The sequence below is a fragment of the Rhinolophus ferrumequinum genome, chromosome 7 (assembly GCF_004115265.2).
Source record: "Rhinolophus ferrumequinum isolate MPI-CBG mRhiFer1 chromosome 7, mRhiFer1_v1.p, whole genome shotgun sequence".
NCBI lineage: Eukaryota > Metazoa > Chordata > Mammalia > Chiroptera > Rhinolophidae > Rhinolophus > Rhinolophus ferrumequinum.
In genome coordinates this window covers 64506665-64519394 of record NC_046290.1, presented here as the reverse complement: position 1 = coordinate 64519394, position 12730 = coordinate 64506665, and the positions used below count along the sequence as shown (strand labels likewise).

The window sequence follows — 12730 nt, the reverse complement described above, 5'->3', positions numbered from 1 at the left end:
CACAAGCTGTACTGAAGCAATTACACTTGCTACAACTTCATTGGATTCCATTTACACACGTGTCAGTCTTGTCTGTGTCATTAGGTTGCTAAACTAAATACACAATGTTGAAGTGTACCTTTAGCAGAAAATTAGAAGAGTTATTTTTCAAAATCAGCAATACTTAAAAGAAATCTATCTTGTTTAGTTTCTTCTTCTTGTTCAAAAAAGTAAGGGTTTATTTAAATTGATTGAGGGAACTTCTATTTCAATGTTATGATACATAGAAATTATAAAATTCAGCTTAAAGAATTCATAGGGCACGTCTCCCAGAATTTGAGTTTTTTATTATAACAGGAAGGTTTCATCAGGAAAAAGTTCTCATAAGGAGTCTTTCAGCATCCGCTTATTTCTTTCAACTCTTCTTATTCACAAATATTGGTTTTCAGGTTATCTTCGTCCTGCACATTCTCTAAAAGATTTGTCTCATTTGGGCTTAACTTTTAAATGGCATTTTCCTGGACACGTATTATGCCATTCCAATGACTGGCTGATTATAGCCTCCAAAGAAGACCTCCAGTTCACCCCATTTATTGCAGTTCAAAATGTCTTTATGTCACCTGTAGCACTCTCACGAATCAATCCCTCATTCTTTTACCATGGCATTTCTATTTCTGGGTTCCTAACTTTCATTCATTTTCTCTTTGGCGGGATGGGAGAGGAGATGCTGGAGGTTAGTATTCCGTGTGTGATCCCAGGAACACCGGCATCACGTGGGAGCTTGTTAGAAATGCAGACCCTCCTACCCCCTCCCAGACTCACTGAATCAGAATCTGCACATGAACAAGATTCTCAGGAAGTTCATATGCACATTAAAGTTTAAGAAGAACCGGTACAGGACACCAGTTCTCATACTGGAAATTATTGGAATCACCTTGGGAGTTTCCTAAAAAGTATTGGTGCCTGGCGTCCCCTTGTGGAGATTCTGATCAACTGGTATGGAGTGTGGCCTGGGTGTCAGGAGTCTTAGAACCTCCCCGGGTCATTCTAATCTGCAGAAAATTTTGAGAACCTTTGGGCAGGGAGAGCGGAAGGGTAAATAGACCAGGGTAGTGTCTCTCAACCTTTGGTGTATATCACCACCAAATAAAACAATAAGGCAACACAGAGGACCAGGGTACTGAAGCAGGACAGACGCGACGCCTTTGGATGTGCCATGATTCCCAGTTGATGCTGACAAACACCAGTGTTTAAGAACCACTGAGCCAGGAAAGTATATATAATCACTGGGCAGCTTTAAGAGCCTCTTTGAAGTCCCTAGAGATCACCCTTGGGTTCTGCTTTTCACAACTCAGAAAGCTCATAGAAGCCTCAGTGCGATCTTTCTATTACCTTCCTATTTTAGCATCTAATATGTATCAAGAACCGATTCTTCCAGGGATTAAATTATGCCCGATTGTTTCCTAGACTAGTACTACCAAGAACATCTTTTTCACATGTGGATCTTCAAAGAAAAAAATTCCAAAGATGTTAAATCACGTATTCATGTAATTTCTTTCCCTCTGTTCTCAGGACATACATGAAAATGTGCATGTGCACATATATTTAGATTCATAGATTTTTAGAGCTAAAATGGCTCTTAGGGATAATCTAATGGAATTGTCATTTTCAGTTGAGGAAATGAAAGACTGGAAGATGTGAGTGTGTACCCCAAGTTCATACAGGGAATGGCAGAATATGAGCAATAGTACTGAGAACTTTTAAAAATGTAAGTAGCCAACCTGCCACATCAGCTTACATTACGTGGGCTAAGTACTATAAACATAAATTAATCAAATAAAAGAACCAAGTTATAGGTAATATGTTTACCAATGTGCAATGTAACTAAGCCCAAATGATGAGTTTGGATAAACGCCTATAATTAGTGTGACTTTTCCACTGACGTCCTTATTTTTTATCAATGTTTCTATTCTCAGTTTAACTCTCTATTATATACAGCATTAAAGCTTAGTTTTTCCCCCAGTGACACGCATAGTTTGTCCTATTAAATGTATACACTGTTCTGTAGACAGGTTTGTAAATTTTGAGCGATAGAGTGCCTTCAAGCTCAGTCTTATCTGGGAGGAGGCTCAGACATCACTGTCCTTACCCCATTTGTCATCCCTGATTCCTCTGCCTCTCTTACCTATTCCTGAAGCTGCAGTATCTTAGCTGCTTTACAGGATCAAAGATGAGTACTTATCAATAAACGAACCTAGGTTCCCATAATGTGTAGATCAAAAGCCCTTTTAAAGCGTTTCAGCAATTCTCTCCAAAGGAGGTAGAGTGCCAGAAGCCTCATTGGATAGAGTTCTGAAAATAAGGTTTGTTTTTACACTCTATTGTCCTCCACCCCACCTGTGACCCTCTCTTTCTCTGTCTCCCGACCAGCACACCATGACTTTGAGCTATCATCTGTTTCCACAGCATTTCCCCCACTGGACTCTTCGACCAGGCCTACCCTCTAATATGTTTTCCTACTTTACTCAGGGACTGGAGCATCTGATAACTTACTCAAACTAAAATGTTACTACATTAACGAGAAACCATATTATTTTAGGCTTTTTTTAAATCACACATATCAAAAGCTGGTTGAGATTGGCTTGAGCGAAAAAAAAAGAAAAAGAAAAATTGGAAGGAAACTGAATGGGAGGGATGTCTCAGAGAATTTAAGAGTTGTACTCCTTAGCCCTGGGAAATGCAGGAAATGGGGCAAGAAGTGTGTTTGAATCTCAACTGAGGGGCCGACATTAAAGTGACTCATGTCCATGGATATGGTGGACTTGGGAGAGGCTGTTGTTGCATTGTCAGGTGTTTTGCAAACCAAATGAAATGGCATTGGTAGCTTGCAATTGGCCATGATGTATGTGTACCAACAACATTGGCAAATGCTACAAAAAGCATTCCCCGCACACTGCCACTCAGCTCTAACTCTGTCTCAAACTTCAAATTCCAAAGAAAGATTATTGGACTGACGCCATCTAAGTGTCCACTTCTGTGTTAATTATGTATGGCCAGGAAAAGAAGGTTATAATATGTAGACAAAGAAAGCAAAGCCTCTATCTGTCTGCCTGTCTGTCTGTCTATCAATGATGCCCTAAGAGAAAGGGATTTTATGAACTGGGCCACCACCCAAGGGTTTTCTGTCTAGTCACTGTGCCTTTTCAGATAACATATTTGTATTTTAATCAGGGTTAAGCAGTTAGGAAATTAGGAGGTATGACACATGCTCTCGGGGGGGTGTGAATTTATGTACCCAGCCATGACAGTGATAAGTGCAGCAGCTACTCCGGTGGGTCACAACTGACTACACAGTTTAATCACCTGGGACCTTTCAAAGTAGACCAATGCCTCGACCCCATCAGACAGAGATTTTGCTTTAACGGAATATCAGCGTGTTTGAAAGCACCCCATATATGGAGATTATGAGTTGACATCACTAAAGTCATCAGGGAAGTAAAATCTTGAAATATTTGTCACTTGCTGCTAAGACAGAACTACTGTCTATAGACTTTTACAGTATCATATATGGCACTCTTAAATTTTATATGATGTTATAGACTCTGAAGTGGACCGTGATTCACTGTGGAAAAGGAAGAAAGAGTGAAAATAAAGCAGTTGATATGCCCTCCAGCATCGGGGACAACCATTCACCCTGGGGAATGAGAAAGTATAATTTAGCGCTGAAAAGCAGAAAAGAAATGGCTCTAGCAGCTTGGCAATAAATGTCTCAGGCACCCTGTTGGGCTGAATAAGTCACGGAGTCTGTATATAAACCTGAAAAGTTTTGAGGCAGTGGAAATCAGGGAGTTTTCACTCTTGGAAAGATAGGATTCTTAGGAATACTTATTTACTCATGTGTTGATTCCATTTTTTCTTTCAACCAGCAATTATTTATTGGGCAAGTATTATATGTAAGGTTCTGTGTCAGGCCCTGGTAATATAGTGCCTAGTCTTATTGAATTTCCATTCTAACAGAAGAGATAAGAAAGGGATAAGAAGAGTAGATAAGATAAGAAATAAACACAATTAAGCATTTAATTACATATGTAAACAGTGCTTTGAAAGAGACAGTGCTTTTGAGCCCATATAACAGGAAGACCTGAGACCCTTTCCTGGGAAATCTGATGAGGTGAGGGAAACTTCTGGAAGTGATATTTGAGCTCAGATTTGAATATTTGTAAGATTTATTAAGGGAATTTGAGGATGGAGACTGTTTCAGGATGATACAATATCGTGTGGAAATGGCTGTTTGGCAGGAAGGTGGCTAATGTATTTGAGGAACTGAAAGAAGTCTAGTGTATCTGTTGGGCAGGGAGTGGGAGGGAAATAAGATGGTAAAGATGGCTGAAAAATCATCATGCAGGGACATGTAGACTATGTTGTTATATATCCTAAAGGTAATGAAAAACAAAAAAAGGGTTTTAAGAATAATTTTTATTGTAAAGAATTTGGCTTGTCTTTGTCCCTAGTTCCTGGGAAATAACCTCTAAATTTTTGGAACTTCCTGAGGAATAGGTATCTTCATTATTCATGGTAGACTCCTTGGACCATACCTGAGTTTATGCTAATAAGATGACTCAGGATTGGAGCTGGTCACAGCCGAAAGACCAATCATGTGATTAGAGATTTAGGGCTTTGGGTCACATGTTACCCGCCTGACCTCTGAGGAGAGGAGTGGGACTGGAGATGAATTTGAGACATGTGGTCCACGATTCAGGCAATCATTCCTATGTAATACAACTCCAATAAAATCTCTTAACTGCCCAAAGCTCAGGCGAACTTTCTGGTTGGTGATACACATTACCAATGATGGTAACATATCCTGAGAACATGAAAGCTCCACATTTGGGACCCTCTTAGATGTTGCCCATGTGTCTCTTCATTTGACTGTTCCTGATTTATATTCTTATAATAAAACTGTAATTGTAAGTATAGTGCTTTCCTGAGTTCTGTGAGTCATTCTAACAAATTATCAAACGTCAGGGGATTTTGGGAACACCTGACTTTGTAGCCAGTTGGTCAAAAGTGTGGGTGGTGGAGAATCCCCAAGCTTATGACTGATATCTGAAGTGAAGGCTGTTTCACAGGAAGCTATGCCCTTAACCTGTAAAGTCTGCACTAATTTCAGACAGTTAATGTAAGAATTGCATTGCAAATAGGGGTGTGTGTGTGTGTGTGTGTGTGTGTGTGTGTGTGTGTGTGTGTGTGTTATGGAGAGTGATTACTTAGTTCTCCCACGTTGCTGTTTCGGGCTCAAACTTAGCTTTGTTGCTTCCACTGTGAAACCTTTCCAACTTCAAAGGAAGAGTTTGTAGCTCACTACTTGTGTTATTAAGGCCTTTCATTCTTTTTCCCTGTTTTGATATTTGCCCAATGTATTCAAATTTTTGGTTCATGTGGCTGAGTCACTCACTTGACTGGCAGCTCCTTCAGGGTAGAACACTCCTCTGAGTCTTCTTCAGATCCTCAGGTCCCATCTTAGGCTCTGAATGGATTGTCCATGATGTATGTATATCTGTGTATAATTCTTTAGTGCTAAAATTAGTCCGAATTAGTTATTTATTAGTTAGGTCTTCCATCAATTTTGTTGAAAGCAAAGATTTGGAAATCATTTTGCAATGAAAAAAGGATTAGTTACCCAGTCATCGGAGGCATTCGCTTTCTAAATACCAACAACAATATTTTACATTTTTCTTTATTTGCATTGTGAGGGTTTTCTCAACCCAGGAATTGTATCATAGTAAGATTAGCCATGGAGAGAGGTTGACCTGTCTTTGTAAAGTGAAAGTTTGTAAGGACATCTTGTACGATCTCTAAACCTCACGAGTGTTCCCAGATCATGTTCTGGAAACAAATTCCCTGAGAACCACCTGTCTGCTTGGGTGTCCCTTGGAAAGTCTGTGTGTGTTCCCAGAGGCCCAATTACTCCTTTTAAAGACCCGAACCTAGCTAATGAGGTTTGTGGTAGCTAACAAATAGGATGGGCCTTCCTTGCTACTGCTGGCTTTTTGAAGGATTTATTCGTGTTTCTACAACTTAATTTAGCTGTCACAGTACCATTTAAACATGGTTATACGGTGAGAAAAAAAATCACACTATAAACTTAGACTTTAAAATTATGCACACAGAGATACTAAAGAACAAAATAATCAGTAATAAAAAAAGTATCTGATGTTCCTTTACATGATTTCATACAAATAAACTTCTCTATACTTAGGGATTTTATTTTATTATTGTTGTTCAAAGATACACGACAGGATATTCTGTCCACAGGATTGGTATTTGAGACCAGCATTTGAGCTTGTATCTGGCTTTTATTTGTGTTTTTCAGGATTCATACCATTTAATGGGGCAGTGTCCTGTTCTCAAGGAACATGACAGGTCTTTGAGGACCCTATCACATGGCAAGAATCACTCAGCAAGCCCCAAAGCAGTTCCAAAGCAGCATTTGTCATAACCTACTTGGCAACTCCAATTATTCTTGCGCCTTCTGGGATAGTCAACAAAAGCATTTTGCCTTTCTCACTAAGCAGTGTCATAATTTTACCTCAAGCCACAGACAGTGTCAGTTAGCTTTTCCACTGATATCAAAGCAAACTTTTCAACCATCAGACTACTCCTAATAGCTGTGTAGGATTCCTTAAGATCTGGAAGGGTTCAACATAGAGCACGTACTAAAAGCCTTTATTCTAGTGGTACTAACCTGGTTGTGCACATAAGAATCATGTGGGGTGCTTTTTAAAAATGCAAAGTTATAGTCCCTGAATCAGATTTTGTTTCAGTAGGTCTGAAAAACTGCCTATTTCTAGGTGATTATTATCTCACATTTCTTGTGCTGTCAATATTTGCATTTCATAACAAAAAATAGAAATGAATCTCCATTAGACGATTTACACAGTATGGGTTAAACACAAGGCAACAATGATTTAGTAATAGTGAAATAGAAAAATTATTCCTTCTTACAGCATCAACCACTTCCAATGATCACGTTCCCAGGTCTATTTTCTATATACTTTACTGAAGAGTATCAGCAAATTTCAGCTACCACTGATTTGGATTGATTTTATTTTGAATAATAAAGTGACAATAATTATACCTATCAATAATCACTTTGAACGTAAATGGATTAAATGCTCCAATAAAAAAACATAGGGTAGCTGTATAGATAAGAAAACAAGACCTATGCACATGCTGTCTACAAGCGACTCACCTCAGATCAAAAGACACACATAGACTGAAAATAAAGGGATGGAAAAAGATATTTCACCCAAATGGAAATGAGAAAAAAGTTGGGGTAGCAATACATATGTTGGACAAAATAGAGTTTAAAATGAAGACTATGAAAAAGACAAAGAAGGACATTACGTAATGATAAAGAGATAAATCCAACAAGAGGACATAACCCTAGTAAACATCTATACACCCAACATAGGAACACCTAAATGTATAAAACAAATATTGACCAACATAAAGGCAGAGATCAACAGTCCATAAGTAGGGGACTTTAATGCTGCAGTGACACCAAAGGACAGATCTTCCAGACCGAAAATCAACAAGCAAAGAGCAGCCTTAAATGACACACTAAGCCAGATGAATGTAATTGATATTTTTAGAGCACTTAACCCTAAAGCAGCAAAATATACATTCTTTTCAAGTGCACATGGAACATTTTCCAAGGTAGACCTCATGTTAGGCTACAAAACAAGTTTCAATAAATGTAAGAAAACTGAAATCATATCAAACATGTCCTCTGACCACAATGGTATGAAACTAGAAATCAATTACAAGAAAAAAACTGAAAACACACAAACACATGGAGGCAAAATAGCATGCTACTAAATAATGAATGGGCCAAAAATGAGATCAAAGGAGAAATCAAAATGTACCTTGAGACAAACAAAAATGAAAACACAACAACCCAAATCTGGAACACAGTGAAAGCAATCCTAAGAGGGGAAATTCATAGCAATGCAGGCCCATCTACAGAAACAAGAAAAATCTTAAATAAACAGTGTAATTTTACACCTATGGGAACTGGAAAATAACAGCAAACAGAGCCCAAAGAAAGTACAAGGAAGGAAATAATAAAGATCAGAGCAGAAATAAACAAAACAGAGGCTAAAAAAACCCCACAATACAAAAGATCGATGAAAGAAAGAAGTGGTTTTTTTCTTTTGTTTTTTGTTTTTTGTTTTTTTTTTACGGATAAACAAAATCGACAAACCTTTAACCAGATTCATCAAGAATAAAAGAGAGAGGATCCAAATAAATATAATCAGAAATGAAAGAGGAGAAGTGACAACAGATACCAAAGAAATACAAAAAAATTTAAGAAAATACTACAAGCAACGATACACCAATAAATTGGACAGTCTGGAAGAAATGGATAAATTCCTAGAAGCATACAATCTTCTGAATCAAGAAGAAACAGAAAATATGAACAGACTGATTACTACTAATGAAATAGAATCAGCAATCAACAAGCTTCCAAAAAACAAAAGTCCTGGATCAGATGGCTTCACGGGTGAATTTCACTAAACATTCAAAAAAGAATTAACACTTATTCTCCTCAAACTATTCCAAAATATCCAAAAGGAGGGAAGGCTCCCAAGCTCATTTTATGAGGTCACCATTACTCTGATTCAAAAACCAGACAAAGACATTAAAACACACACACACACACACACGCACACACACACACAAAACTATAGGCTGATATCCCTAATGAACATAGATGTAAAAATCCTCAACAAAATATAAGCAAACCAAACTCAGCAATACATTAAAAAGATCATACAGCATGTTCAAGTGGGATTAATTCCTGGTTTGTAAGGTTGGTTTAATATCTGCAAATCAATTAACATGACACACCACATAAAATCAAAAATAAAAATCATATGGTCATATCAATAGATGCAGAAAAACATTTGACAAATTCCAGCATGATAAAAATTCTCAGCAAAGTGGGAATAGAGGAAACATATCTTAACATAATAAAGGGTATATATGATATCTAGTATCATACTTAATGGGGAAAGCTAAATCCATTCTCCTTAAGATCAGGAACAAGACAAGGATACCCACTTTAATTCAACATGCTATTGGAAATCCTAGCCACAGCAGTCAGACAAGTAAAAGAAATAAAAGGCATCTAAATTAGAAAGGAAGAAGTAACCTATCATTATTTGCACATGACATAATACTATATATAAAGAACCTCAAATATCCTTCCAAATAACTATTAGAGCTGATAAATAAGTTTAGTAAAGTACAGGATAGAAAATTAATATTCAGAAATAAATTGCATTTTTATACACTAATAGCACTATCAGAAAGAGAAATTAAGAAAACAGTCCCATTTACAATGGCATCAAAATAAAATAAAATAAAATAAAATAAAATACCTAGGAATAAATTTAACCAAGAAAGTAAAAGACCTGTACTCAGAAAATTATGAGACATTGAAGAGAGAAATTCAAGTAGATACAAATAAATGGAAACATATACCATGCTCATGGATAACAATAATTAATATAGTTAAAATTCCATACTACCCAAAGTAATCTATAGATTCAATGCAATCCCTATTAAAATGCCAATAGAAATTGTTACAGAACTAGAACAAATAATTCTAAAATTTATATGGAACCATAAAAGACCCTGAGTACACACTGCAATCCTGAGAAAAAAGAACAAAGATGGAGGTATTACGTTATCTGATATCAAATTATAATACAAGGCCATAGTAATCAAAACAGCATGGTATTAGCATAAAACTGACAAATTAATCAATGGAACAGAATAGAGAGCCCAGAAATAAATCCATGCCTGCATGGTCATTTACTCTATGACAAGAAGCAAGAATATACATTGTGATAAAGACAGTCTATTCAATAAATGGTGCTGGGAACACTGGACAGATACACGCAAAAAATGAAACTGGACCACCTTCTCATGCCATATACAAGAATAAACTCAAAATGGATTATAGACTTAACCGTCAGACCAAAAACCCTAAAAGGTGTAGAAAAAAATATAGGAAGTAAAGTTTCAGGCATTACCCCTAGTACTATTTTTACTGATATATCTCTTTGGGCAAAGCAAACACAAGAAAAAATAAACTAATGGGACTACATCAAATTAAAAAGGTTTTACACAGCAAAGGAAACCATCGACAAAACAAAAAGTCATCCTACTGAATGGGAAAAGATATTTGCTAATGATACATCTGATAAGGGGTTAATATCCAAAACTTATAAAGAAGTTATACAACTCAGTACCAAAAAAATCCCAAACAATCCAATTAACAAATGGACAGAGCACCTGAATAGACATTTCTCCAAAGAGAGCATACAGATGGCAAGTAAACATGAAAAGATGCTCAACCTCACTAATCATCAGAGAAATGCAAATTAAAATTAAAACCAAAATGAGATATCACCTCACACCTGTCAGAATGGCCATCATCAATAAACCAACAAAAAACAAGTGTTGGTGAGGATGTGGAGAAAAGGGAACCCTCGTGCACTGTTGGTGGGATTGCAAATTGGTGCAACCACTTTGAAAAATAGTATGGAGGTAAAACTATCTTATGACCCAGCAATTTCACTCCTGGGTATTTATCCAAAGAAGTTCAAAACACTAATTATAAAAGATATATGCACCCCTAGTTTTCTGCAGCTCTATTCACAATAGCTAAGATATGGAAACAACCAAAATGCCCATCAATAGACGATTGGATAAATAAATTGTGGTACATATAGTATACAATTGAGTATTACTCTGCCATGAAAATAATAAAATCTTTCCATTTGCAACAACATGGATGGACCTAAGGATATTACGCTAAGTGAAATAAGACTGAGAAAGACAAATACCATATGATCTCACTTATATGTGGAATCTAAAGAATGAAGTAAACAAACAAACAAAACAGAAATAGACTCATAGATACAGAGAACAAACTAATGGTTGTTAGATGGTAGGGGGTTGGAGGATGGGTGAGAAAGGTGAAGGGTTTAGGAAGTACAAACTGGTAGTTGCAAAATAGTCACGGGGATGTGAAATAACAGTATGGGGAATATAGTCAATAATGTTGTAAAAACTATCTGTACTGTCAGATGGGTACAAGACTTACTGGGGAGATCATTTCTTAAATTATGTAAATGTCTAGCCACTATGCTGTATACCTGAAATTAATATAAAATAATATTGATGGTCAACTGTGATAGAAAAATTTCAAAAGGAGGGGGAGAGGTGAAGGTGATAAGAGGTCCAAATTTCTAGGTGTAAAATAAGTCATGGGAATGTAATGTACAGCATAGGGAATATAGTCAATAATATTGTGATACTGTCTGTTCAAGTCCAGATAGAGCTGACTCCTTCCTGCGAGCACTGAGGAGCCCCTCTCTCCCTAAACAGGGCCAACAAGGGAACTTCCTATGGCATGAGCCGAGAAGTGCAATCCAAAATTGAGAAGAAGTATGATGAAGAGCTGGAGGAACGGCTGGTGGAGTGGATTGTAGTGCAGTGTGGCCCTGATGTGGGGTGCCCGGACCGTGGGTGCCTGGGCTTCCAGGTCTGGCTGAAGAATGGCCCGATTCTGAGCAAGCTGGTGAACAGCCTGTATCCTGATGGCTCCAAGCCAGTGAAGGTGCCTGAGAACCCCCCCTCCATGGTCTTCAAGCAGATGGAGCAGGTGGCTCAGTTCCTGAAGGCAGCTGAGGACTATGGGGTCACTAAGGCTGATATGTTGCAGACAGTTGATCTCTTTGAAGGCAAAGACGTGGCAGCAGTGCAGAGGACACTGATGGCTCTGGGCAGCTTGGCAGTGACCAAGAATGATGGGCACTACCATGGAGATCCCAACTGGTTTATGACGAAAGCCCAGGAGCATAAGAGGGAATTCACACAGAGCCAACTGCAGGAAGGAAAGCATGTCATTGCCCTACAGATGGGCAGCAACAGAGGGGCCTCACAGGCTGGCATGACGGGCTACGGACGACCGCGGCAGATCATCAGTTAGAGGGCGAGAGCTAGCCCCCGCCCTGCCCTTCCCCAGCTCATTGGCTGCAGCCGTCCAGCCTAGCCCCCCTCACCCACACCTGTGTAGTTCCTTCAGCCCTGGCCAAGCTTCGAGGCTCCCACTCTGTCACTGAGCAAAGGTGACTGCCCTTGGGCAACTCTACCCCCACCCTCAGCCTCAGCCCAGTCTCTTACCCCAAAGCACCACTCCCCGGGCCCTCCTCCCAGATCCCCCTCCGCCTCTACTGTCTTTTCCTACCCTGGGCTGAGCAGGGTGGGGTGGGCTGGAGGTGGCCGGGGGGAGGGAGGGGGGGGCGTGCAAGTCAACTGTCCTCCTTGGCAGCAGATGCCCATTGAAGGAGACCCAGCCCGACCGCCTTTCCATTTTTTGTTGGAATATTTTGGGGGTTGAAATTCAAAAAGGAAAAAAATATATATATCAATCGTTTCTCAAAAAAAAAAAATATTGTGATAGCATGGTACCATGTCAGATGCTTGCTGGACTCATCATGGTGATCAATTCTTTAGGTACATAAATGTTGAATAACTATGGTGTACCCGTAAAACTAATAGAATATTGTATGTTAGCTATATTTTTAAGAAAAATCTTTAAAAAAAAAGAAATTAAAGAAGGAATCAACATTAATGATATGCCTATTATACAATCTTAATGGCTGGGGTTATT

The 12730-nt window shown here is 38.4% G+C and overlaps 1 protein-coding gene across 1 annotated transcript; it reads left to right on the top strand.

The window, feature by feature from the left end:
* Positions 1-11389: 11389 nt before the first annotated feature.
* On the top strand, positions 11390-12509 carry LOC117024966 (transgelin-like). Its single transcript, XM_033110717.1, has one exon. It carries the CDS (start codon positions 11468-11470, stop codon positions 12044-12046), a length of 579 nt encoding a protein of 192 aa, XP_032966608.1. The 5' UTR covers positions 11390-11467; the 3' UTR covers positions 12047-12509.
* Positions 12510-12730: the final 221 nt, after the last annotated feature.

Bases quoted from the DNA above. Each gene is read 5' to 3' on its own strand.
- LOC117024966 (XM_033110717.1), top strand. From the start codon at position 11,468: ATGAGCCGAGAAGTGCAATCCAAAATTGAGAAGAAGTATGATGAAGAG.